At 31.4% G+C, this 26,933-nt stretch overlaps 2 protein-coding genes across 5 annotated transcripts in view; both read left to right on the top strand.

Moving 5' to 3' along the window:
- Positions 1 to 13,218, top strand: part of LOC129803520 (guanine nucleotide-binding protein G(s) subunit alpha) — a 70,548-nt gene extending 57,330 nt beyond the window's left edge. For all 4 annotated transcript variants that reach the window (XM_055850136.1, XM_055850139.1, XM_055850137.1 and 1 more), the window contains exon 10: positions 1,776 to 13,218. The gene's annotated coding sequence lies outside the window, so the exon portion shown is untranslated. The remainder of the gene's footprint in view (positions 1 to 1,775) is intronic.
- A 3,575-nt stretch (positions 13,219 to 16,793) lies between these two features.
- On the top strand, positions 16,794 to 25,619 carry LOC129803509 (mucolipin-3-like). The gene is made up of 2 exons (XM_055850119.1): positions 16,794 to 18,178; positions 24,252 to 25,619. The coding sequence occupies exons 1-2, from the start codon at positions 17,193 to 17,195 to the stop codon at positions 25,138 to 25,140; spliced, it is 1,875 nt and encodes a 624-aa protein (XP_055706094.1). The 5' UTR covers positions 16,794 to 17,192; the 3' UTR covers positions 25,141 to 25,619.
- Positions 25,620 to 26,933: the final 1,314 nt, after the last annotated feature.

The raw sequence follows: 26,933 nt of genomic DNA, 5'->3' as shown, positions 1-26,933 counted from the left end.
TAATGCACCCATTCCCAAAAAAAGATGCAATTTGAATTCAAATAATTACCGCGAAAATAAAGAGCGATTTTCAGTCTCAATCAGTGTGTCTCCACTGAATTTCGTCAATTGCGGTAGTTGTCTCAGTCACCGCCGTATCTTCATTATTGATTAAATGAAAAAGAACAGCTCCGCAAAAGACAGTTTTGTGCATTTTAATCGCGAAAAAACCAATTATTCGATTAGAATATCTAAAATATATTTGAATAAGGTATCATCAATTTTTCAAAATGTATTAGTGCTTGTGTTCGTAGATAATAAAATGTGAAGTGGCAAAAGCTCGGCATCCTGTGGCTCACACACACAGAGACATTTCAACGAAGCTATGTAGTCTCTTACTACATAGCAAATAAATGTTCAGAATTGGCCCCCAGATTCTTTATTTTTTACTGACCATTTTTTATATTTTACCGACCAAATTTCATTTTTTACTGATCAATTTTGATTTTTCACTGACCAAATTTGATTTTTTACTGACCAAATTTGATTTTTTACTGACCAGATTTTATTTTTTATTGACCATATTTTATTTTTTACTGACCAAATTTTATTTTTTACTGATCAAAAAGTCACAGCCAAGCACAACTAATTATCTTTCCAACGAACCTCAATTTTTTAAGTTACGTTCACTAGAACACGCGTTATAACGAATAATATAAGGAATTACAGCGAAAATAAAAACAATTAATTAAAAAAAATGTGACGTCTAGGAACAAAACCAAAAACAGATTTTTGATCAGGAGACTCAACTCTACCAAACGTACCATGTATAATCCGTGTGCCAGAAAAAGTTGTCAATTTGTAACATAGTGTTATTACTGCTTATAGCGCTCTAAGTTCCGTCAAAATCAAAACAAAAAACAAAATGAGGAATTTCAAAATAAAATTATCCTTATAAGCCTTTTAAATGTACGTTAAATGACTTATCAAGGTCTTGGTCCTATGAGGCAGCTATTTTGCTTCTTGGGTTTTTCCTATAATTCCTAGACTTGCGGTTAAAAGATGCTTAAATGCATGATCCTACGATAAATGAGAGGAAAACTACAATTTCTTTCCTTGAGAAAAAAGAGGGTGCGATTAACTTTTTTTCCTCATAACTTTAACACTTTTTAGGTGTAAAAATATATCAACATTTTTTAATGTTAATTTTACACCTTTTTAATGGTAAAATTAACATGAAAAAGGGTAACTTTAACCTCTAAAACATCTAAAAAGGGTAATATTTACACCGATTTCGGATCAATACTGCAGGGTAAAATTAACATTTTCGCAATGTTATTTTAACTTTTTCGGATTTCTCTCAGTGTGTGTTAGGATTTATTATGAACCTCAATAGGTTCAGTGATACACCGACTGAGAGAAATCCGAAAAAGTTAAAATAACATTCCGGAAATGTTAATTTTACCCTGCAGTATTGATCCGTAATCGGTGTAAATATTACCCTTTTTAGATGTATTATGGGTTAAAGTTACCCTTCTTTCATGTTGATTTTACCCTCAAAATGTGTAAAATTAACATTAAAAAATGTTGATATATTTTACACCTAAAAAGTGTTAAAGTTATGACGAAAAAAAGTTAATCGTAGCATAGCCTCTTTTTTTCTCAGTGTAGGATATCTGGTTGAAATTCTTTACGAGAATTAAAGTGTAAATAGTGTTACAGCATTTTTGGTTGCCACTGTATAAAGTATGAGTACTTTTCACTTATATCCTTTTCTCTTTAACCTTCTCTTACAGATCTTATTAGTAACGGAACTTTTTGTCGTCGCCATTCTTCTGTATTCTATTTAAAGTTTTCCTTATTTTTCTTTTCCAAAAACAAAAAACAACAACAAAGGTTAGAAGAAGAGTTTTAATTGGTGGTAATGTGAGAAGAAAATCGTGAAAAAAATTTTCATAAAGTAACCATCACATCTAATTAATTCTTCGAGCAAAAGCAAAGGCAAATATATATACATAAAAAAAAAGAAAAGGATCAAAAAAGAAAACTAAAAAGGGATACATTGTACCATTCACATTAACATTGCAAGAAGAGGATGAAGATGAGAGAGTGACACCAAATCAAATCACACAAGCAGCACACATTGAAACACATTACACACACAAGAACTAGCCAAATAAGGTATAAAATACACATTTTAACTTTATTAATTAAAAAAAGAGAGAGAAAATATTAAGAAAAAAAATATTTTAAAAAAAAGTGAAAGAAATAACTATAGGGATTTAAAAAAAAATGGAAATGAGCAAACACAGTACGAAAGGGAAAAATCAATTGCAAACCAAATAAATTATTTAAAAGATATGGTGAAGAGAATAAAAGCGCATGGAACGATGGAGAACACACACTGAGATAACAGAAAAAAAACGCAAAATTCGTGTATTAATAAATAATAAAAAAAAGTATAGTTCTTATCGAGATGAAAGTGAAACCTAAACACAAAGTGGAAGGAAACACAGAAAAAAATGCGAAAAGAAATAGAGAAAAAAACAAAAAAAAATTAGTATAAAATTAATAAATTAAAAAGGACAGAGAAATAGTGAAACTTCTGTGGGAATTGTATTTACACAGATATGATAAAACAAGAAGAAAAAAATGCAAAGAAAAACACAGAACAATGTTTACGAAAAAAAATAGTCACTGGATGGAAACTTAAGTTATTGTGGTTGATAGAAAAAAAAATTCTAATAATTGTATATAAGTTTATTTTTCTTTTTCGGTTTTAAATGCTTTTATTAATAAATGATCGAAAAATAAAAAATAAAAATAAAAAAGTCGCGATAAAAAAAATTTCAAACAGTGCAGTAAGGCGAGAAATCTACGGCATATATTAATTTTATTGTAATTTATTTTTTAGGTAATAATATTAAATGAAATTTAGTCGAAATTGAAAAAAAAAATAATGGGATGGGAGAGAATGCAAGAAAATACAGTAAATTGTAACATCTGTTCAAAGGGAATGTATTTATTTTAAATGAAGAAAATAATCTACCAGATAGGTAGAGTAAAAAAAAACTACCAGTATGAAAAAGCACAAAGCGTAAGATGAGGAAAATCGATAGGGAAAGTGAGGAAATTGAGTATGAGAGAAAAAATATCTCAGTGTCTAGTTGAATATCTCCAATAGAATGTTTTTTTTTTAACAATGATTACAATCGTGGTAACGGAAAAAAGGGATTTAGATTTTTTTTGAAACTCTATAAAATCAAGGAAAAACCAAAGGAAAACTATATTTAAATTCCAATGAAACAAAAGAGAAACACTTATAATGCCCAGCGCCATTGCCTTTGAATCTAAATAGTCCCGTATAGACTCAGTTTTCTTTATTGTATCCTTCATGGCGCTGCGATCGCTTTTTCTGCAGGCACATATTTTTACCAGTAAGTTGCTTCGGCAAACGAAGTGTCACTGGGCTGGCGTCCGTTGAAGGAAATGGTCGTCTCTATGTCGCTCCGTATGAGAATTTGTGGAGAGGTAAAACGATACCTGACAATGCCAGCACATAATACTTTTCGTTTTGTAAACATATTTTCTAATCTTCCAATGAGAGTGAGCGAGATGACTATATTTAGATTTTACTCACTCTCACTGAAATGTCAAAAACATTTTTACAAAACAAAAGTTATTGTGCGCTGAGCGTAATGACTAGTGCACAATAACTTTTGTTTGTAAACATGTTTTCAAAATTTATTATGAGAGTGAGCGAGATGACTAGATCTAGATCTCACTCACTCTCATTGAAATGTCAAAAACATATTTACAAAACAAAAGTTATTGTGCGCCAGGCATAATGCCCAACGCACAATAACTTTTGTTTTGTAAATTATGTTTTCGAAATTTCATTGAGAGTGAATTAAATGTGGATCTAGTCATCTCACTCTCTTTCATAGGAAATTTTGAAAACATGTTTGCAAACAAAAGTTATTGTACATTGGTTATAATGCCCAGCACACAATAACTTTTATTTCTTAACATGTTTTCAAAATTTCCTATGAGAGTGAGCGAGATGACTAGATCTCGACCTCACTCACTCTTATTGAAATGTCAAAAACATATTTACAAAAAAAAAGTTATTGTGCGCCAGGCATAATGCCCAATGCACAATAACTTGTTTGTAAACATGTTTTTAAAATTTTCTATGAGAGTGAGCGAGATGACTATATTTAGATTTTACTCACTCTCATTGAAATGTCAAAAACATGTTTACAAAACAAAATTTATTGTGCATTCTGCATAATTCACAATTTATTTAGTTTTATAAACATATTTTTGATTTTTCAGTGTGACTGTATGAAATGCAGATCTAGTCATCTGACTCACTATCATAGATTGTTCCGAAAATAATGTTTACAAAATAAAAGTTATTGTGCGTTGGTCATAATACGCAACACATACAGACACTTCTATTTTGTAAACGTGTTCACGAAAACTACATATGAGTGAGCGAGATGACTAGAAGCATGTTTCGCGGTTCTTATTCTTTGAACTGTCAAAAATATGTTTAACAAACCAAAATCATTTTGTATGGCTCATAATGAGCAACATAGAATGATATATATAAATCTATTTATATATAAATAGAATATATAAATCTATTTATATAATTTCATCCCTTTCAGGATTTCGAACATTCGGGGTTTTGGCTTTCGGGATTTTAGTCTTTTCGGGATTTTGACGTTCGGGATTTTGGCTTTCGGGATTTTGGCTGCCACCGGTTTTAGAGACTATCCAGGCGGACATTTCGTCCTTAGACGAAAATAGCGTTGAATCATTCCTAATAACGGTTTTTCAAGGTCAAAGGTTAAAAAGATACTAGAGAACGCATTTATCAAGCGAATGTTGAATGTGAATGAAGTGTCATGTTGTGCTTGTTGAAAAAGTCTTGAAATTTCCGACAAAACTGAACCGGTTCCAATCGGTTCTGAACCGGTAATGAATAGGTACATAGCCGATAACTATTTTTTATCCCAAAATCAATTCTATTTCTTTTAAAACATTTTGGAGTATCTTTTGAAAGTTTTATGCATCGTATCAGTTCAAATCGGTTGAGAACCGTTAAACGGTAAATTATACGAAGGTACTTTTGCGGTTTAGCATCTAAGTTACGAGTTCGAGCATTTCGCAAAGCCTAGGACGCATTGCCACCCTTTTTAAGATGGAATCACTTTTGGTTTTTGCCCAGAACTTTTGGTTCTGATGAAGACCTTCTTTATTGGTCAACTAAATTCAGTTTTCAGAGTCTTCCTTAGGGATCATGTTGTTCATTTGAACTCAATGATCAATTGCATTCTGAAAAACCAATAAAATTAATTGTTATTTAGGGTTTTGAGACCTTCGGGAACTGGGCTAAACCTTTAGTATGAAGACCGCTTTAGGGTGACAACAACTTTTACTGGAAATCTTCGAAGATATCTTTTAAAATCATGTAAATCTTTGATGGCCTCTACACAATAGAGAAATTTATGTCCATATCGAAGCAATATTCCCTACGCTTGTGTAGGAAAAACTCTTCAATGAGCCCAAACACAAGTAGATTTTGTTTCTCCAATAGTGTCTTGGATAAAAGGTAAATGTAACTCTATTTTCACAAAAAGTCGTTGACGTTCGAAGAATTCAAATTCAATTTTGAATTTTCATACTAAATTTTCGAACAAGGTGGGGAAAATTTATCAAATATCACAGTAAAAAGCTCGCAAAAGAGTTACTCAGTGATTATGGAGTGATTAAGTAATGAGACAAGAACAGTAAACGTCGTTGTTCTGTTTTATTTCTCACAACAATGCGAAGACAGTCACATTTTGACACTTGAGGACTTCGAAATTCAGCCACCTTGCGGAATTATCTAAAAGTAAGAAAGACTCGTTTTTGGATCTTCAAATAGATTTTCGAATTTTTCAAGATCTACTTTTGTACGGAAAGAATATGGACATATTTTTCTGTAGTATGTAGAGGGCCATGAGAGTAGCAGGAGCGATATTTTTATAAATAATCCTCCGAAGTTTTTTTTAGAACTACATTTTTTTTGTGTACTAAAGAGTTTGTCAAGTCAGTATGAATCAGTCAGTCTTGTCAAAAACCTCGTGGAGCATCAATTGAAGTTGGACTTTAAGAAATCTATAATTATCCGTTCAATTTAGTTAGTTTTTAGTTGGAAAAGTTGTGTAAAAGAAGGTGTTTTCCATTGTCTCTTAAAGAAAGAAGTGATATCAGAAAACTGGATCCTTTTGGCCGGATTTATTCCTTGTCTTTGCATTCAGGTATCCGATTTGAGAGTTCTCTGGGAAGTATCACAGGAAGAGTTACTTAACAAAGATTAATTCTAAACAGGTACTTGAGTTGGATGTTCTCTGGGAAGTATCACAGGACATTCTACCTAAACAGTTTATTTCTAAACAGGTAAATTATAACCAAAAGCTTTGTCCTTAATGGAGGCACGGGCTTAGGATATCTAGGTTATCCTACTTTTTTCTTTTTGGATACTTTAACAAAATTTTTGCAGTTGACCCCAAAACGCTTTAAAGCAATATTCTGAATTTACTTTAGCCATTTTGCCCTAGGCCTTCCCCGAGGTAGATTCCCCTGGTTTGGGTAGGTTTTTTGAGGAACATTTCTTTATTCATGCACCGAGCATGACCATACTATCAGAGCTAATACGAAGAAGTAGCTCCTCGTGAGTGCTTTCGTTTCTAACTTTATCCTTACGACTAGTTCTTCTAATATCAAAAGCCATTCGTAAAAGTATTAAAATGATCCTCTTGAAAAGATAGAGGCTATTTCCTATTTCAGAAAAGATCGCATTGGATCCTTGCGCTATAAACTTAGAATTCTAAACACTGAGTTAATAATTTTTTGTGGAAATTCGACATTGCTACAAAGTTAATTTTTTCCATTCTTAAACTTCTTAATTGTTTTTTTAAAATCATATTGATTGAATATTCAAAAAAATCCTTGATATTCCACTAGACACTCTGACTTAGCACAATTATTTCTCAAATTTGTACTTCTATTTGTAAAAGGATATCAAAAAATGCTATACAATATTTATTCGAAACATCACAATTCAATTATAAACCATTGAAATTTTTTCCTCAATCATCTCTTATATTTTTCCTCATATTTTTGCACCTTCCTTTTACAAAAGGGACTACTTAATGGAAGAAAATAGAATAAAAAAAAACAAATTAGCAGCGATAGAAATGAAGGAGAGAAAAAAAATGTGAAAATCTGTAAAGCAGAAATTAATAGCCAATACATTAAAAATAATATAAAATATGATGAAAAAAAAAAATTAATGATTAAGAATAAAAATTTAGGTAAAAAGATAATGAAATTATATTTGTGTGTAAATACATAATTCTATTATAATTATAAAAAAAGTAACATAAAGGCAACAAAAAATGGTGGATTCAAAATATTAATTAATATTTATGATTAAAAAAAACTGGAAAGTGAGAAAAAGGAAAATAATTAGAAAAGAAAAACCATTGTCGTAATATTTGAAAAGAAAAAAGTAATTGAATGGTTTTATTTTAGACGAACTGACAGGATTATAAAAGAAATCACTAACAGATTTTTAAGAAATAATGAAACTTCCAACAAAGAAAACGTTTTTATTTGAAAACAGATGTGAAAGGAAATACAATGATAAGAGGAATGTAAACAGTTTAATTGATAAAAATATATATATTGATTGTGATAGTGGCATATATAACATAATTATACATATAAATATTTTTTAAATTAAAAAAAAAGATAGAAGATTAAAAAAAACTGAGTGAATTAGTGGAAAATTTCGTTCTTCTGCTTTACTCTATCATGTTTTTATTTTTTAAATTAATATATTTTGTATATTACTTTTGTTTTTATTTTTTAACAATTTTATGATACAGCAAACAACCACAAAATCTTTATTGTTAATTGTAAATTTGTTAATTTTTTTTTGTTTAATTGCTAACAATGCAAAATTGAAAATAAGGGTGTTACTTTATTAAATAAATTAAGCATAAGTTTTATTAAAAATTAGAAAAAAATCAGGCAGCTTCTTTTGTTTCAACGAAAGAGAGGAGAATTTGTAGAAAAAAAAGTACGATGGAAGTTTTCAAAATTTAAGACAGAAAGGGTTTCATAAAAAAGCAGTTTTGCAATATTTTATTTTTTTTAGAATTCACGAAATATTTTTAAAATCATCTATCATCAAACGTATAGTTTCAAGTTCGATAAAAGAAAAACAAAAGACAGAATTGATAAAAAAAATTACAAGTGGATTTTATTTTTATTACTTTACAGTCCAAATGGTTATGGATATCTTTGCATTTATATTTTAAAACATTTTGTCGCAAACATCGAATTTCCTTTCAAGTGCTTAATTAAAACACTCCAAACGTTCAATAATTCTACATTTATTTTCTCTCTGAAGTGTTTAGTGACTTTTTATTCAATATAATTTTAAAAATTTTATTTGAGAGAGAATAAAAGGGCAGAAAAAGGAAATTCCATGTAAAAAATAATAAATTGAAATAACTAGCACAAATCTTTCTAAGAGTTTTTATCTAATTCATTAAACATCATAATTTTTTCCAAGGTGCCTACGGAATGCTGTTAGGTTTTTTTTAAATTATTTTGTAAAAAGTTAGTATTGAACCCTCTTAATATGCTCTATTTAAAAAAAAATAAGCCACTCCTCCTGCTGGGTTTCTTCTCAGGTAAATTCGAAATTTTTAAATTCAATATTTACCTCTGTCCCAAAAATAGTCGTACATTCTTTCATATAGGGGAAAGTACTCTCCCTTCGAACGTTCATGCCTTCGAATAATGTGAATTTCTTTTGTTTTTCGTAAGAGATTTACACTAAATTATCATGGAATTATCAAGAATTGATGATAAGCCAACTAATATTTAATAAAAATGTGTAAGTCTCTTAGGAAAACTAAAAGAAAATTCACATTATTCGAAGGCATGAACGTTCGAAGGGAGAGTACTTTCCCCTAAAATGTACTAGCAAACGTACGACTTTTTTCGGGACGGAGGGAGTATATTTTTTTAATTATCTCAATTTGAGGGAAAACATAGGTTTTCACTACCTTTAAAAAATAGGCCACGCCCTCTACTATATCCTGTAGAGTACATCACTTAAAAATCCGAAGGTTGTGTAATTCCTAAAACAAGTAAAGGCCCTTAAGATTTTTTTAATGATAAAAATACTAAAATCAGTACAAAAACACCTAACAAAGTTACATACAGAATAAAATTTCTGTGGCCACGCCTACTTAAGTGCAGTATTCCTATTCTGGTAGCGTCAGTAAATTGACCCTTGGTTGAGAAATTTAAGGTACCAATATTTGGGAGAAGTAAGCCCAAATGGGGTTTACCTAAATAATATTGAAACTTCTGAGGGGTAAATTGGAAAATTAAAGGATAGGGGAAAGTACTCTTCCTTCGAACGTTCATGCCTTCGAATAATGTGAATTTCTTTTACTTTTCCTAAGATACTTGCACATAATTATCAATATTTGATAATAAGCTAACTACAATTTAATAGAAATGAATAAGTCTCTTAGGAACACAAAATAAAATCATATTATTCGAAGGCATGAACGTTTGAAGGGAGAGTACTTTCCCCTACTACCCATTTTTCACTTTACGGGGATTAATGTCACTCACTGAAGATTGAGGACATTTACCTAATAATAGCACCCCAAAAAGCAATTTTTCAGCACCTATGAAAATGGTAAGGGTTGGACCTTTCAAGGGAATAATGGATTTTGATTATTGGATAGGCATATGTCAAGGGATACTCGTAACTCATATTGAAAAAAGAACCCTTGTCAATTGTCCGAGAAACGCTTCTCAAAATCAAAAAAACCCACTTTTTGCAACGCGAAACCCCAGAAACCTAAAAATTGCATTGCGAAACTCGAGAAACCACACTGAGAGAAATCCGAAAAAGTTAAAATAACATTCTGGAAATGTTAATTTTACCCTGCATTATTTATCCAAAATCGGTGTAAATATTACACTTTTTAGGTGTATTATGGGTTAAAGGTACCCTTTTTCATGTTAATTTTTATTCTTAAAAAGGTGTAAAATTAATATTAAAAAATGTTGATATATTTTTACACCTAAAAAGTGTTGAAGTTTTGAGGAAAAAATGTTAATCGCACCCTCTTTTTTTTCTCACACTGAGAAAAAAACAAGGGTGCAACTAACTTTTTTTCCTCATAACTTTAACACTTTTTAGGTGTAAAATATATCAACATTTTTAATGTTTGAAGTCTCATTTTGATGAGGCAGTGCGTGTTTCCTTCGAGATTTTAGTGAAAATTGTTTAATATCCCAATTTTCTTGTGAATTTATTCAGTGGAATCTCTGATGAGTCAAATATCCCGAGCAGCATGCACAGTGTGCCCCAAAACAGTGAAGAATTCTTAAATTCGGTGGTCAGTAATTTTGCCAGATGTTTTTACGAAGCTGCAAAATTCAATTTTCCTGAGCTGCAAGGGTAGTAACTTTTATGAATTTTCCTCCATCCACAAAAACGACCCTCTTCAAGCAAAAGATTTTCACGGTAAATATTAACCCTAAAAAACCCTCTATAACTTGGAATAGTTGCTTTTTCGAAAAGACACTTGCAGTGTGCAAAAATGCATAAAATATTACACATCAGAATTACGATTTTAGGCCCATTTTTTTTGCCTTTTGGACCCAGGAAAAAAGGTCTAGGCTTCCAAGTTTGTCAGGAAATGTGAGATGTAGGACTAGCTTTTAGATTATATGTCTATGGATGAAATTCATTTAGTAACTTGGAAAAAAATCAACTTTTACGAAGCTGCAACATTACGAAGGTGCAAAATCTTCCCCTATATTGAATCTTCCTAGGATGATTAACTAACGGATGGAGCATTTTAATTCGCAAATGGTATATTTTTCTTAATTTCTTTATAAGTTTTAAGCCTTAGATCCAACAAAACTAAATGTAACACGAAATAGTAGCCATAGATACAGAGAATATATTTTTATCGAATTTAAAAGTTTACAGCTGTTGCAGATAGAAAATTTGTCAGGAAAATATAAAATAAAAATTGCAAATTTTACGTCTTTTTCAAATGAGTTTTAGGAAATGTTATCCTTGCGCAATCATTATAAATTTTGTACCAATAACACAACATTATGTAATTTCTCATTCGGTAAAAGTTTTAAAATGATTGCATTTGGTTTAATACCAAAACTAAAAATTCACTTGGGAAAAAATATACCATAGGGGAAAGTGCCCATGCTTGATACCATTGGAAGCTTCGCAATGACTAAATTTTCTATGTTTCACATATGTGACTCATCGCAACCATATTTTAAAAACTATGGGAAAGCGACCAGTTTTTAAAATATATTGCGGAGTCGCGTTTATTGAGAAACATAAGAAAAATTTAGTCACTACGAAGCTTCCATTGGTATCAAGCATGGGCACTTTCCACTACTTTTGTTCGGAAAATTTTTGAGAATACTCCGCCCTGGAATCTTCTGACATTTTCGTGATTTTTGACAACGTGACATGGACCACTGTGGGTTTGCCCAAGTGACTTTATGTCTGGGTGAATTTTGTGACTAAGAAATTGAAAAAAAAGGAAAAATAACGTTAATGACTCCAGCACACCTTTTAGATCAGGAAAATTTCATGGAGTCGAAATTCGAATCCCTTTCTTTCTCGCATGTTTTGCATATGACTATCTCATTCTTTCGCATACCAAATTCGATTGAGCTAAATTGAATTTGGAGTGAGGTTTAAAAGAAGAAGAAGAATACAAGAGAATGAGATAGACATATTCAAAGCATGTGAGAAAGAAAGGAATTCGAATTTCGACTTCATGAAATTTTCCTGATCTAAAAGGTGTGCCGGAGCCATAAATATCAATTTTATTGATAAGAGCAAACCTTACTGTCAGCAATTGAAGTAGTTTTAACATTTTATAGAAATACTTTTTATGAGATTTTATTCATAACCTCACAAAATACTTACGTCATCAGTTCGGTTATTGGCCCATTTTATTTCAAAATGACGATGTTTGTCTTTATTATCTTGATATCATCTTTTAATTCGCCGTTGAAAATTTTAATTTCAATTAACCATAAATCGAGCAAGAGGCGTGGCCTAATTTCATTTTTAGGTGGAGCTTATTGAATCAAAATTAATTAATTCATCAACATAAAAGATTTAAAAAAAACCTGTCAGCATTCTGTAGACATGTAATTTCGTTTTTTGAACAAAATAGTACGAATAGTAGCAATTTATTTGAATTGACCTGCTTCATTTCTCACATCATTTGACTTCTTCATTGGAAAATGTGTTAGAGAATCTCTGAATGTTATATAGAAATCTGACGAAAAAAATATAAATGTATGTACTTCATTCAATATAAATACTCTTAACGGTGATCTTCAACTAAATTAGTATGGTTCAATACAAATTTGCTCTAAAATTTTCGAAATTCATTGAAAACATAAAGAAAAATGGTTGACGATCACCAAAAGATCCACTATAAAATTAAAAAAAAAAGAAAATAATATACATGAGGTGAAAGTAACTTTTGAAAATAAGTGAATTTCTCAACAGAATCCATTTATTTTTTATTCACATGAAACTGATGCAGTAAAGTCTTGAGGTACAATTAAAACCATCTTTTTTTACAATAAAGTGAAATAAAGAAAATACATTATGATCATATTTATCAAACTAAAAAAACATAGAGTATTTTTTAAATGACGCCCTTGCTAATCTTTACACAATTTTCACTGAAGAAAATGAAGAAGAGAGGATATAAACATTCTGTTCTCAACAATATTTAGAAATGGGAAATTAAAAAAAAATAGTTTTAAAAATAAGATGAAAATGATAAATTATCGAACGACTAAATGTAAATTCTACCTTGTAGTTGATGAAAGTGAGACAAAATGAGGGAATGGCAAATATACATATTTCAGAGCTAATTTATTTTCTACTAAAAAGATGAGAGAAAAAAAGAAATAAAAGAAATTGAGTAAAAAAAAAGCCGAAATATCAATTTCTATCCCAAAGTTAGAAAGATAAAAAAAAAGAGAAAAGAAACAAAGCTATATAGATATTGAAGAAAAAAAAAACTCATAACATTTCACACAGAGCTTTTAATTCCTACTAATGCAATTTCTAACACATCCATAATTATTATATTGTATAAAAGAGATCATATTGAAAAAATAGAATAAAAGAAATGAGAAGAAAATTTTAACATAAATTTTCTTTGTCCTTTTTGAACGATGAGAACAATCAGAAAAAAATGTGGTTTGAGGTCGATTTAGAAACCAGCAATTTTTTTTTAATTTCAGTTGAAAAATTGAAATCAAGAAATCTTTTAGAGAACAAAAAAAGAATACACAAGATAAAGATTTTAATTGTAATTACCACTGAGACACTGGGAATGTGGGTGAAAGGAGAGTTATTTAAGATTAAAAAAAAAAGAATTACAGATGTGTAGTAGAAAAAGCAAATAATTGGTAATATTTTTTTCTTTAAAACAAATTTTAGTCAGACACACAGTCAAAATGAAGAGATGTATGGTGAATGAAAAGATTTCTGGTAATAATAAAGAATTATATAATTATTAAAAAAAATATTATTGTAATAATCTTAGAGAAAATGTATTTAAAATAAAACAAAAAATATTTATATTAAAATGTCTTCTTTTAGATTTAACCACTTCCTCAGAAAGGACATTGGGCAAAACGGTCCAACCTTTCGCCACGAATGAGACCTGTACCATCGAACAGGTATTGGTAAAGGTAACAACTTTTGTTCCGGAACCAACCCGAAAAGTGTAGGAAAAGCACTAAAGTATAAAACATATGTATAAGAATTATAATGATTCTTTTTGCAAAATTCCTTTTATACAATAACTGTTAATCGTCCTTTTTAAGAATAATTTGTAAATCAGGACTCAAAGAAAATTTTCCTGGAACAAACCATATCTTTATCTCTTTATTTTCCCTACAATTTTCCAGATCTTCCTTATAAATCTTTTACCATCCTTCAAATTCATACAAAAAAAGGATTCTATCTAGAGAAATGTCTCTTATACAGTGATATTCTTCTTGAAAAAAGAGTGAAAACCTCTAAAGATCGCAGGGTCCTAAATGATATCGTTAGGTATTTAAATACTTTGAGTAATAAATTCAGAGAAAAAAAATGTTTTAATTAATTATACTCAGAACCTTTTGTTAAAATTCTTTAGTAACGGTACCTTTTACAACCCTAAGAAGTTCAAAAACCCTAGCTCTTTTTTTTAAGGAGAACATTTCCCTAAAGACGACAAAAGGATGCAATTGAGGCAATACTTTTAACGGAATTATAGAATATTCGAGGATATTTGAGGAAAATCTGGATACAAGAGAGATATTGATACGGTTTCTTTTGGGAAAATATTCCTTGAGTTCAATTCTCTTTTAGAAAACGTTCTTTGACGCCAACAACTTAAAGATATGCCGTTATTTAATACAAGCAAGTTTCATAAAAATAATTCTACCCACTTCTTTAAATACAGTAGACTCTCTCAAATTCGGGCATATGGGACCGAAATGTCAGCCGAGTTAGACAGAAATTCGGGCGACAAACTTTTTGAAATGTAACGATTTTTTATTCATGTGAATATAGATATTGAGTTTACACACTCATATATCGTAAATTGCATGAAAATCCCTCAATAATGCAAAATCACATCAAAACTAAGACAAACCATGCCAAATTTGAGCCTATTTGATTCATTTGATAATCATAATTAAACTTGAAAAATGACAACAAACTTTTTGAAATGTAACCGCTGCTCGAATTAAAAAGTAGCCCGATCTTAAAAGAGCCGAATTTGCGAGAGTCTACTGTATTTGAAAAAGTTGACGTGATGGACCATAAGTTTCTTCGGGTCATATGTTCAAGATACACCAAGGACTACGAAAATACCTGTGATTTGGCATTAAACGAAAAAAGTTTTCGTTTTGTTGCCCTGCAATGTGCGATGGCTTTAAAAAATATGGCAAGTTTGTATGGGAGCTACCAGATGGAGCAGTCAGAGGGAAAATCTAAAAATATTTATTTAAAGCTTAACTCTTTCTCGCGTCATTAGGGTCATATATGACCCGGGGAAAAAAACAATTTTTTTTTGACTATTTACATTAATTGAAATCTATCGGTTTGTGCACGACATCATAATAGAAGGATGTAAGATTCTTGGCTAATTTTCTCAAGACTCCAGATATTCAGGAAAAGAAAATATTTGAGATAAAAAATCACTAATTTCGAACTTTGTGAAATGACTTTTCTTTTTCAAAATTTTTTATATTAATTTATTTTTTTCAGCAAAAAGTTCTTTAGAAACACAGAATAGAATATCCAGAAATTGTAGTATATTGCATATTTTGATATAATAAACTACTCTCAATTTTCCAGAAAAGCGTGTAGAATTTTCCGGGTCATATATGACCCTATTGTCGGCAAGGGTAAAAGTTTATGAAAGTGTTTTCGTGCCAACAGTGTAGTTGGGTTGGGACAGTAGGGACATTGTTTTTCTTTGTGAAATCCAGAAGGAAAATATCCTGCTCCTGGACATTCCATCTTATATCTGATGAATTATAACATATTTTGCAATATTTTAGAGTATTCTGCAAGCTTCTCATATTGTGTAATTGTATTGTGTGTGAATAAATATGTAGATAAGTTTATTTTTGCCAAATACTCCTCAAAATATTGTGACAGTGATTGTTCAAGGGATTACCAGGAAGATTCCTTGAACACCAGGAGTACAGTGTTCATCAAGACAATCCAGTTTGCCATGGTTTTGGCCAAATTAATAACTTCAAGCAAAAAAAAACTCTTAGAAAGCCCGTGATATAGATTTTGAAAATGGTATGTACACTTCCCTTGAGGACAATAGGGTCATATATGGCCCGGGGTTTTTCCGAGTTTTCACGCAATGGAAAATTTTTTTCCTTTCTGAACTATTATATTTGATCATAAAGCATTAGGAAAAACTCAGTTTTACATGAATTCCCTTGCTGAATAAAAGTGTGACGCGAAAGAGTTAATGGTGTTCTGTATCCGAATTTGTCATATGACATTGTCATGTTTTTAGGGAATTTTCCTACCTACAGGTTCATTTTATTGGATTTATCATAGCTTGACAAAAATTTTCGACCCTGAAAAACTCTCAGATAATTACCTTTAATTTTTAACAAAAAAAATCTTATTTAATTTATACCGTCGGGAAGAAATCTCAACTCAAAAAATTTCAAGTGAATTTCAAATAATATCATTCATAAATACCATAAATACAATCTGATTCTGATAGTTCTGTGAGAGTGTAAATTTCTTGCTATTGATCATAGTAATTAATTCCAGGATAAAAACATTTTGCGATAATGAGTTTTTTTCCTTTTTTCAAAGAAGTTGATTTCAGCCACTAGGAGGTTTTTGGCGGAATTCCGAAAAGTTCAGGCGATCACCGCTAAGGGTAAATGGAGCTAGCGTCAGTGTAGTGATCACAAACTGCAAGCGCAAAACTTAGCCATCTTAGCAGTTTTTATTTCCCTTTTTTCTTCTCAATTACGTAGTGATTTTGTTTACTAAAATACCTAAAGAGATAATTCTATGTACCAGTGAGATAAATACAGTGATAAATTGAGTGCAGTGATAGGACATAATGTGATAGAGCGGATAGAGCGACGAGATAATGGGTAATCAGGTAATTTTGCAATTTTATCAAACACTGCTTTTCCATTTTGTTTTACCATTGTTTTCCGTACTATCAGTTGATTGACATTTTGAGTGAGTGGATTTGGTGTATTTTTCATTGTTTTTATACCAGAAAGTAAAATCTTTGTAAGCTGAAATGCTCAAAAGGCTCAAAAGCCAAGACAAAAATTCGCGTTTTTATGTTTGAATTTCCCCTCATGAGCTTTTCCGGAAAAGACTTTGTGGCTGTTTCCGCGAGAGGCGCTCACGTCGGTTACTTTGTTATCTCCTCCGGAAAGGTGCTAAAAATCATTTAGTTTTGTGTTTTCAAGTGAAATTGTTGGGATTTATCTGAGAAAGAAGGTCGTGTTTGTGCAATCTGATCAAAGTGGACCGTGTAAATGTTGTCGAGATGAATAATTTCTCATCGCCCGAAGATGAAAATTCATGTTGTGAAAGTGACAGTCAGCTGGTGAAGAAGGGAAAACGTCGAGGGCGACTTCGTGAGCCCTCCGGGAGCACTTCCAGCAGCTGCATGGAGAATGTGAGTGTTCCAATGACCAGTGTTGATAGTGGTCACATTGAACATGCCGTGGGAAATACCCCAATGGCGTCATACAATGAGGAACGAATGCGGAGGAAGCTGCAGTTTTTCTTTATGAATCCCATTGAGAAGTGGCAGGCCAGGAGACGTTTCCCGTACAAGTTTTTCGTGCAAGTGGTCAAGATAATCCTTGTGACCATTCAACTGTGCCTCTTTGCACACTCCCGCTACAATCACATCAACTACACCTGGGACAATCGTGTGACATTCTCCCATTTGTTCCTGAACGGATGGGATGAGTCCAGAGAAGTGGAATCGTATCCGCCGAGTGTTGGACCTCTGGCACTCTATGTTCAGAGTGATTTCTTCGATACCATCGACTATGCTATTGAGGGTTACCAGAATCTGAGCAAAGCCATTGGGCCATATTCCTATCCCAATGAAGACAATATCATGGCTCCTATGCATCTCTGCCTCTATAGCTACAAGGAAGGTACGATTTTTGGATTCAACGAGAGTTACATCTTCAACTCAGAAATTGACGTCCTCTGCCTCAATCTGACGGGAAATGTAACGGAGATTGGGAGTGAAGCCTATTTGGCCAGCAAAGATATCATCGTGAGTTTCTCAGCCTTGGTTAAGGCTACGCTCGAGATGTCAGTGAAGACAGTGAATTTCAAAGCAGCAGGACCAATTGCTCCACCTGATTGCTATCAATTTAACATCATAATCTTGTTCGATAATCGAGATCACGATGGACAAATGCTCTTATCCTTGGATGCTGAACCCATCCGCCTGAATTGCAAAGGGAACATTGAGTACACCACAGAGGCCAATATCGATGATACACTCAGGTAGGAATTTGATTTTTGGAAATATTTTTCAGTTGAAACATTAATTAGGTTGTTTCGGTTGTTTCAAAAGAAGTGAAATTTTATTTTATAAATTTTATTTACTTGGTTATTATCGAAATGTATCTAGATTTAATTGCTTTTGGCATTGGAGGTTAAAACAATAAATTAATTCTATTACGCTTGAAATAAAAATTAACAGTGATAAGCCCGGATTAGCTTCTGGAAACTGAGATTCTAGATTACAGAGAAATACAGAGATTATACCTGAGCAATATGTCAGAAGAAAAATCGTGAAATCAAAATTCGCATCTCTTTCTAACTCAAGCATTTTGCATTATATACAGTGGCGGCCATAAAAATAGAATCACTCCTGAAAACTTGAGTTTTTTTTAACGTTTGTTAACTTTTTTGTAGTAGGGTAAATTAAGCTAATTCAAAACCTGTTCCAAATAGAAACTTTTCGCTACTCCAAAAGGAAACATAATTTTTTTTCATGATAAATACAGTATTAAATTTTTATTTATATATTTTCTATACCTCAGTTTCATTATTTAGTTAATTTTGCGCCGCATAAAGCGAAAATCCATTCATATTCACAAATATTAATTTATAAATTTCTTAGAAAAATTAACAGTGTACCTTTCACCATCGAATTTTTCATCAATCAACCATGTTTTCTAATGAAAAACACATTCACAGCGAACAGACTTTGCTTTTCTACACAGTCATTGCTTTTTTACTACGCCTTCATTGCTTTTTTACACGTGGAAAAAAAACAATTTTAACACTAATATGATATTTTTACGCCTTACGAGACAATATTCTTTGAAAAGAAAATTATATATTAGTAAAATTTTCCGATTATAAGTACCTTGAGAAAAGAGCAAAGAGCAATTGACCGGTCAATTGCTTTTTGCTCTTAATTCGAGGTTTTTAGATTTGGCAAATTTTACTAATAAATCATTTTCTTATTAAAGAATATTGTCTCAGAGAACGGAAAAACATCAAACTGGTGCAAAAATTGGTTTAGTGCTGCAACTTTTTAAATATTTTTTCCACGTGTAAAAAAGCAATGAAGACGTAAAAAAGCAATGACCATGTAGAAAATCCCAGTCTGTTCGCTGTGATTAGAGTGATTGTTCTTTATTAATTTTTTTTAACTTTTATGTAATATTTCTGGCAGAATTATGTGAAATTAAGTGCTAATCTTTATTTTTAACGGTACGTGAAGTTTTCTAACGAAATAATTACTTATTTTGTGAAAAAAGGGTTTTTCTGAAGTGTCTGCAAATGCTTCGATAGGAAACCCCGGAAATATATTTTTTTGGAGAGACTTTCTTATTGTCTCAGAGGGGAAAGGAGAAAACACCAGGAATAAGTACAAATTCTGCACTCAGAAGCAACTCAACAAGGTTTTTGAAGCCTTTCGTCGCGGTTTCACTTACACTGTTTGTCTCCAATTAGAAACTTTCCCTTTTCTCCATTTGGATAAATTTGTTTCCAATAGAAGCATTTTACGCTCGCGTATTTTTCTTGTATTTAAGAAGTTTTCCAATTATATCTAATGAATTTTCACTAAACAGTAACATTCTAGAAGAGTTAAAAACCAAATTTATGTAATTTTCTTCAGAAAAATATTAACTTAATATGATGAATCTTCTGTCAAAGTTAAAGTGTCTGGAAATGGTTTTAAATTAGGACATTTACCCTAGTTTTTAAAAATGTTACTTTAGAAATGTTAAAGTAATTGTCTTTCGTCGAAAAAGTAAAGTAGGGGAGATAGGGGTAGAATTAGCCAACAAATGAAGCTTTTTTTTCGTGTGTGATTTGTGAAAAAATGATAAGATTTGTCTAATGTTTTTATATTTCATAAGTAGCATTAGGATATTGGCTGTATGAAACAGTGTAGTCCAAGGCTCTAAAATCCTTGAGTTTTTCTAAAAAGGATAAGGAAAAAAGTGTGACACATTAGCTACAGTTGCCCGGCTTGGGTAGATATAGCCACTTTTGGGGTGCTAATTGCCACTAGAGACGAAATTTTAAACTGGAGAAATCAAATATTGTTTCACTTGATACACTGAAGCCCACTGATGTTAAATTTTTCAATGATATTTTTGTAATTGAGTCAAAATTGGTGAAAACATTTTGAAAAAATCTATTTCACAAACCGTACGTTCGAATGACAATAATTGCTAGGAATATCAGTTGTACTTTTTCATCTAACAATTATCCATGCATTAGTGAAAAATCATTGATAGTTTTATCCCGCCACGGAAGAGTGGCTACAACTGCCCCGAGGGCTGTTTCAGTGTTTATCGTCTTATATAAAAAATTGGATAATTATTATCCAAGTGAAAAATATTTTTCAATTAGGTTTATTAAACCAGAAACGAGGTAAAACTATGAAATCTTGACCAGAAACTCAGAAAACCAAATGCTGGTCCAAAAACTGTACCATCAAAATTACAATTTTATACCCATTTTATAAAAATGCTTCTAAATTGTAGGATAACAGGATCAGACTTATAAATATTTCTGGAAATATGGGAATGTGTTTCTACTTTCATTAAAAAATACTTTGCTCGATGTACATTTTAAGAAAAACGAGAAAAATCCACTGACTAATTCTACCCCTGGCTACAGGTACCCCGGTCTCCCCTACTGGCCGCAAAAGTTCTGTATTTTTACTCAGAATGCGTCAATAATGATGTTCTGCTGGGACAAAAAAATAGAATCACTTTCATTTATAGTCATATACTGAAATTCAGTTTGAGTATTTGAAAAATAACAAGATTTTAGTGTAATGTCAGTAATTATTTAGTGTCTTGACAATTAATTTTTCGAGCTTGAAATTTACTCCTGCTTCAACTTTTACAGAAACAAATAATAGAGGCAAGAGCAATGTAATCAAGTTCCTTATCTTATTAAATAGGAAAATAAAGATATTAAGAAGTAAAGTGTAACATTTCTAATATTAGACACTACGCATTTCATATAATGTGATATTTACAAATTAAAGCAATGTATAATAATAATTTTATATAAATTTTTTTCCTCCATGTCATTTTTACTGCTCGAATTCAAAGAGAGAGCAGTTACGTTACATAATCCGCTTTCTTCTAAATTGTCACCGCTCTGAATCTTAAGTTTCTGGTCTTCGGTAACCCCGAGAAACATTATTTCTAGACGTTTTTTTCCTTTTCCCCTCATCCCTCTCCATCCACACTAAAATCAAGTTTTCTTTTTTTTTATTTCGACAACGACGCTATAGATTTCTTTTATTTTTGGATGTGTTTTATAGGTAGCCTAGACGAACATTTAGTCTAACTAAATTACACTTATGACCCGGAAAATCGAATTTTTGAATTATTAAAGGTTAAAGGTGAATCACTTTTGGAAGACTCATTTTTCATCAGACTTCCTTAAATTCGGATTCTTTGGAAAAGTATTGAACTTTCGTACACTCTAAAATAGTGCAAAACGTGTCGTGTTGACTAAACTGTTAAAAGCCTTTTTTGTGATGATTTTTAGTTTTAATTCTACGATGATCCACGATCACTTAAGAATGCGATTTTGCGACAAAATCATCAGCACACAGATTAAACAGCAAGCATTGTTTTATAATTAATTTTCGGCGGAAAAGTCCTCTTTTCAAGTGAAAAGCAATACGGTTAGAGGCAAAAATGGACAACGGAAGACTTTCGACCCTTGTAGTACCTTATGAAGTATGTATGACAGATGTGTTGACGAATGTCACAATTATCTGATAATAGAGTTGGTAAAATTTCAGAAATTTCTCGGTAGTCGCCATCTACAATAGGCGGAAAAACGTGAAATTTCTTGAAATTTGCCATCTCTATCTGATAATATAGTAGGGTAAATTGAGCTAATTCAAAACCTGCTTCAAATGGAAATTTTTCGCTACTCCAAATGAAAACGTTACTGTTTTCATGATAAATACAGTACTAAATTACTGTATTTATATATTTTCTATACCTCAGTTTCATTATTTAGTTATAATTTTGCTACAAATAAAGCGAAAAACCTGTCATATTCACAAATTTTAATTTGTTGATTTCTCGGAAAAATTCAGAGTGTACCTTTTCACCATCGAATTTTTCATCGATCGACCATGTTTTCCAATAAAAAAACACAGTAAGGTGACTGTTGTTTATTCGTTTTGTTTAACATTTATGTCATATTTCTTTCTAATTTTAGTTAAATTAAGTGCTAATCTTTATTGCTAACGGTACGTAAAGTTTTCAAATGAAATAATTACCTATTTCGTAAGCAAAAAGAGTTTTTCTGAAGTGTCTGCAAATGCTTCAATAGGAAACCCCGGAAATAAATTATTTTTGGAGAGATTTTCTTATTGTTTTAGATGGGAAAGGAGAAAAGACCAGGAATAAGAACAAATCCTGCACTCAGGAGCAACTCAACAAGGTTTTGGAAGCCTTTTGTCGCAGTTTCACTTACACTGTTTGTCTCCAATTAGAAACTTTCCCTTTTCTCCATTTGGATAAATTTGTTTCCAATAGAAGCATTTTACGCTCGCGTATTTTTCTTGTATTTAAGAAGTTTTCCAATTATATCTAATGAATTTTCACTAAACAGTAACATTCTAGAATAGTCAAGGAGCAAATTTATGTAATTCTCTTCAGAAAAAAATTAAACTTAAAGTGTTGAATCTTCTGTCAAAGTTAAATCGTCTGAAAATGGTTTTGAATTAGAACATTTACCCTATAGTCATTTTTTTTAGTTTCTAAGATCCACCGCCTTCTAGACTTTAATTATTCCTTCGTTTTGTTCCTTAAACATATTTCCCCACATCTCAAGAAAAGTGAATGTAAAAGTTATTAAAATGGAATTGAATTTATTATTTATTTAAAAATAAAATTATTGACATATATTTACTTTAAATTGGTCAAAAATAAATACCCTAACGCTAAATTTTATTAAGCGGAATTATAACTTAATTCCAGCCTAAAAAACAAAATTCTATTATAATTCTAAAAATACATAAAAAATCAAAATGTCAATTTTTTATCTTGGAATGAAAGGACGTTATGATCTTAATATTTTTTTCGAGACTTCTGTTTTGTTGAGTTTCTTTAAGAATAATGGGGTGAAATTATACTTATTTGCACCACTGTATAACCAAAAAAAACACGATTTAGGAGGGGAATTTGGAAAAATTATCCGTTAACCCTTTAAGGACGATTGGAACACCGGTGTCCTATAAAGAAAATATTTTTTCTTGACTACCTAAAGTTATTTTTTTCTTATGTCTGTACATAATTGCAAAGTAGAAGGTTGAAGAAATTTAGAATATTTTTTGCAAGTCTCTAGCTATTTGCTATGTAGTAAATATTTAAGCTCAAAAATGGCGAATTTTTAAATTCTCAAATTCGTAATTGATTTTATTTATTTTTTATACTTCCAGTTTTTTCTAAGCACAACCCTTTTGGCACTAAAAACTACAATACTTATACGTAATATTTTTCATTAAAGCGCAAAATATTATTCATTGGTATTGTCAGAAAAATTACTTAAAGTTTTGGGCTATTTTTGTCCCTATTGTTCATAGAAGCATAAAATATACCGAATGAGACTCTGTTGGACTTTCCAAGGTTAGATGTAAGACTTATCATTGATTATGTTTCTTAGTTTAATTTTTATTGTTGATTTTTAGTCCGTAAAAAGTGTCTCGTCGTTAAAGGGTTAAATGATGTTTTTTTAGTAGGGGTCACTGAAGACCAAAAGTTGATATCTTTTACCGTTTAATCTCTAGAACGGTGACAAGTTGGTAAAAATTAATTCTTTATACTGTTCTCCCTTTGAGTTCGAGCAGTACAATATTTAAAAACAGTTTTGTAGATAAAGTATATGGAGGAAATACCACTCTATCTCTCTATACTCTAAATACTCTATCTTTTACCGTTCTAAGTCAAACTTCAACAAGAAAACACAATATTTTGCAACAACCGATAACTATTTTTTTAAGATGAATATTATTTTTTTTTTTAATTTCTGTAGCTAATCTAGTATCTTGTTGTTTCTTGCATTTATGCAGGAGCATCCTAAATATGTTGGTGATTATTATCTGCCTGATGTCATTTGCTCTCTGCACGAGAGCCGTGTACAGGGCTCAATTGCTGCGAGTAGCAACAGTTCAGTTTTTCAAGACACACTTTGGCACCGAATTGAGTTGGGAGGGACGTCTTGAATTCCTCAATATGTGGTACATCATGATAATCTGCAATGATATCCTGTTGATTATTGGATCGGCACTCAAGGAGCAAATCCAACGAAGGCACTTTGTTGCTGATGAATGGAATACGTGTTCGGTGCTGCTGGGAATTGGGAATTTGTTGGTGTGGTTTGGGGTTTTGAGGTATTTGGGCTTTTTTAAGACCTACAATGTCGTGATACTGACCCTCAAGAGGGCTGCTCCGAAGATCTCTAGATTTCTCCTGTGTGCTCTGCTGATTTATGCTGGATTCACATTTTGTGGATGGTTGATCCTGGGACCATATCACATTAAATTTAGATCTCTGGCCATTACGTCTGAGTGCCTATTTTCGCTGATTAATGGGGATGATATGTTTGCGACATTTACAACAATGTCCGGAAAGTCCAATATGTTATGGTGGTTTAGTCGTATTTATCTGTATTCGTTTATTAGTTTGTACATTTACGTCGTTCTATCGCTGTTTATTTCGGTCATAATGGATGCCTATGATACGATTAAGAAGTACTACAAGGAGGGATTCCCGGTGAGTGATCTCAAGATGTTTGTGGGAACAATTAATCCTGAAGAATATATTGCTGCTAGTACAACTGAGAGTGACTCTGACGGAGAGTCTTTGATTGATTTGATTTATAGATTTTTCAAGTGTCAAAGGCGCAATAGTGCCTCAAATGGCCCTACGGGATACACAAGTCTACATCCAAAACCCTAAATTAATTTCTTCTTTTTTTTTAATACTTTGCAACATTTATTTTTCCTCAAATTTCTTTAGTCTTCACAGTATTTTTCTCCACTAAGTCTTACTCTAATTTATACTACTTCATCAATAATTTCCATAATAATTCATCATCATTTGTGTTCATACATTTGTTTCCTAATTTTTTTTGTACTGTGATGTCCAATCCTCTGAAAGCGCAACATTATTATTAAGTTTTTTTGTCTTAGGTCAGAGGAATTGGCTTAACAAAAGATAACAAAAGGTTGAGGGTGAAAGATACAATAAGAAAAAAAGATATAAATGAAAGATACTGTTAAATTATATTTTTTCCACGTGCGATATATATTTTGATATTATCATCTTGGGGGTGTAAATTTCTTGTGTAAATATATTAGGAAAAAATATATTGAATATATCAATAAATGTATTTGTAGAGATGTGTTTGACAAATAAAAAATGTATATAACATAAAATGATGTTTATTAATTTTTCAGTGGTTCCTTCAATTGGATTTTCTTTCCCTATATTACATAAAAAAATATCTTATTACAATTTATTTTGACACGGATATATTTATGCCTGAAAAACACTCGGAAATATTCATGTTATCATTGGATATACAGTGAGCGAAATTCAAATAGGGACGGACTTATAAGTGTGTGGTGTGGGTGGTCTGTAAGTCGGATCGACCTAATATTTTTTTGTATAATATAGGCCTATCCAACAAGACTTTTTATGGTAGTGACCCACGCGCAATTGCGTTCGTGCGTGAACGACAGCCAAATATCAAATTTTTAGGTGATTTTTGAGCAAAATTCAAATAGGGACGATGCCGATTTTTTAAATAAAAGTGAAACAAATCAGATCAATGAGAATTATTTTAGTATTGTGGACTTGATCTCTTATTCTTTATGCCTGAAATAAGGTCTTTTAGCTACACTTAAGACCAATTCATGAAGAGTTTCTTGCTTAATTAGCGCCATGCGCTACTGATAGCGTTCTTGAGTTCATCTACGTTCCCCACGGTCGGATACTACTTAACTTCTGCGTTAAATTATCTTGCAATGATGCCTTACAGATTTTCAATATGATTTGGGCTAGGTAAATCATCTGACTAATACAAAATGTGTAGTTTTTTGTCCTGAAACCATTTCATTACAAGACTTTCTTCGTGAATTCCCGCATTATTCTGCTGGAATTTGATATTACCACTAGTTTAAACTTCGGGAAATGCCACCGGTTCATCTTCAAATAATATTCAACACTTTTCAGATATAATTTTAGTGGTGATTTAACGGTTTCGTGTATTTACATAAAATGACTAAAACGTCATATTAAAGCTCGTCTACCATTTACAGAAAAATATATCTCAATGGATAAAAATTGGAATAAACTTACTTTTTTTCGATCAAAAGAAGTTTAAACTGAATGAGTGAAATTGTTTTAAATATTATTGATATAACATAGAGAGCAAAAACTTCGGTTTGTGCAACTGTGATGACTTGGGCGGCTTTTTCACTTTAGAAAAAGACATGAATCTGTCGGGTGACCAATAGAATGATATCTCAATAGTGTTGAATACCAATTGAAGATGCACTGGTACCATTTTCAGAAGTCTAAACTAGTGGTAATGCCATTTTCCAGCAGAATTATGAGGGAAATTCATGAAGAAAGTCTTTTAATGTAAATGTGGTAAATGTGTGTAAATGTGGTTCCAGGTAAAAAACTGCAAATTTTCGTTTATTAAGTAATTTCTGCCTTCCTAAATCTCAATGAAAATCTATGAG

The sequence above is a fragment of the Phlebotomus papatasi genome, chromosome 2 (genome assembly GCF_024763615.1).
Source record: "Phlebotomus papatasi isolate M1 chromosome 2, Ppap_2.1, whole genome shotgun sequence".
Classification (NCBI taxonomy): Eukaryota; Metazoa; Arthropoda; class Insecta; order Diptera; family Psychodidae; genus Phlebotomus; species Phlebotomus papatasi.
This window is presented reverse-complemented; position numbering and strand designations above follow the sequence as displayed.